The 1,142-nt window shown below is 60.9% G+C and overlaps 1 protein-coding gene across 1 annotated transcript in view; it reads left to right on the top strand.

Moving 5' to 3' along the window:
- Positions 1–6: 6 nt before the first annotated feature.
- Positions 7–1,142, top strand: part of KLF4 (Kruppel-like factor 4 (gut)) — a 4,774-nt gene continuing 3,638 nt past the window's right edge. The window contains 2 exon segments of the mRNA XM_006771217.2: positions 7–319; positions 435–555. Of these exon segments, the coding sequence (XP_006771280.2) occupies positions 315–319; positions 435–555 (126 nt within the window). The 5' untranslated portion in view covers positions 7–314.

Genomic DNA, 1,142 nt, shown 5'->3' with positions numbered 1-1,142 from the left:
ACAGCGGTGGGGGACTCTGCTGAGTCGAAGACAGCAGCCCGGCCACCGGACCTACTTACTCGCCTTGCTGATTGTCCATTTTTATACGAGTTTACGACTTTTTAAGAACTTTTGTATACAAAGGAACTTTAAAAAAAAAAAAAAACACGGGCATCTACCATTTATATTTAATCCAAAGAAGAAGGATCTCGGGCAATTTGGGGTTTTGGTTTTGACTTCGTTTCTAAGTCCTTTTTTTCCCTCTTCGTTGACTTTGGGGTTCGGGGTATCCCCACCGCTTCGGCCTGCCGAGGACCTTCTGGGCCCCCACATTAATGAGGTAGGTGCAGCGCGGGGCGAAGGGAGGGGTGCGGGTCGGGGTGGGACACGCCGGAGTGGTGATCGAGAGTGGGCCCCTGACTTCTCCCTCCGTGTGCGCCCCACCCGGCCCACAGGCAGCCACCTGGCGAGTCTGACATGGCTGTCAGCGACGCACTGCTCCCGTCCTTCTCCACGTTCGCGTCCGGCCCCGCGGGAAGGGAGAAGACACTGCGTCCAGCAGGTGCCCCGAATAATGTGAGTGTTGCTCTTGGCCATGGGGGTAAGCCGGGCGCGCGGGGGAGGGGGGGACCTTCTGTGGGTAGGGTGGGGACGGGCGGAGCCCTGGGTCACCGAGGACCACCTCGGAGTCAGGGGAGGAGGTGGACACCGCACGGGCTCCGCAGCCTTCCCGGCTGATGTACATGCAGAGTGAGTGCTCAACATTTATCATCTTTGTTATTGCTGTCACTATTGTTTGTGACAGAAATGGCTAGCTGTCCATCAAATAGGCGGCAGGGCGGGCGCGCGGGCCACCGAGCGGGGAGGTGGTTGTGTCCACAGACACTGCTGGGCCTGAGAGCTCGGCGCGTAGGCGTCCCCGTGGCTAGGACACACCGGGAGAGCCTCGGTGTCCCAATTTCTGGGACGGCGGGAGCGTCCCAGGGATCTGGCGGGGGAGGGATTCGGGCTGGCGAGCCGAGGCGCTTGCTCACACGCAATCGGGCAGACACAACCGAACTCCCTCCGTATGGACGCACCGCCTCTCCTCGGACCCGGGTGTGGGTCGAGATTGCAGCCCTGGCACTGGAGCCCCCGGGCGCTGCCTGCCTGCTCGTTCCCCA

The sequence above is a fragment of the Myotis davidii genome, unplaced genomic scaffold, assembly GCF_000327345.1.
Source record: "Myotis davidii unplaced genomic scaffold, ASM32734v1 scaffold64, whole genome shotgun sequence".
NCBI lineage: Eukaryota > Metazoa > Chordata > Mammalia > Chiroptera > Vespertilionidae > Myotis > Myotis davidii.
Note: the sequence above shows the minus strand (reverse complement) of the source record. Positions and strands in the feature narration are given on the sequence as shown.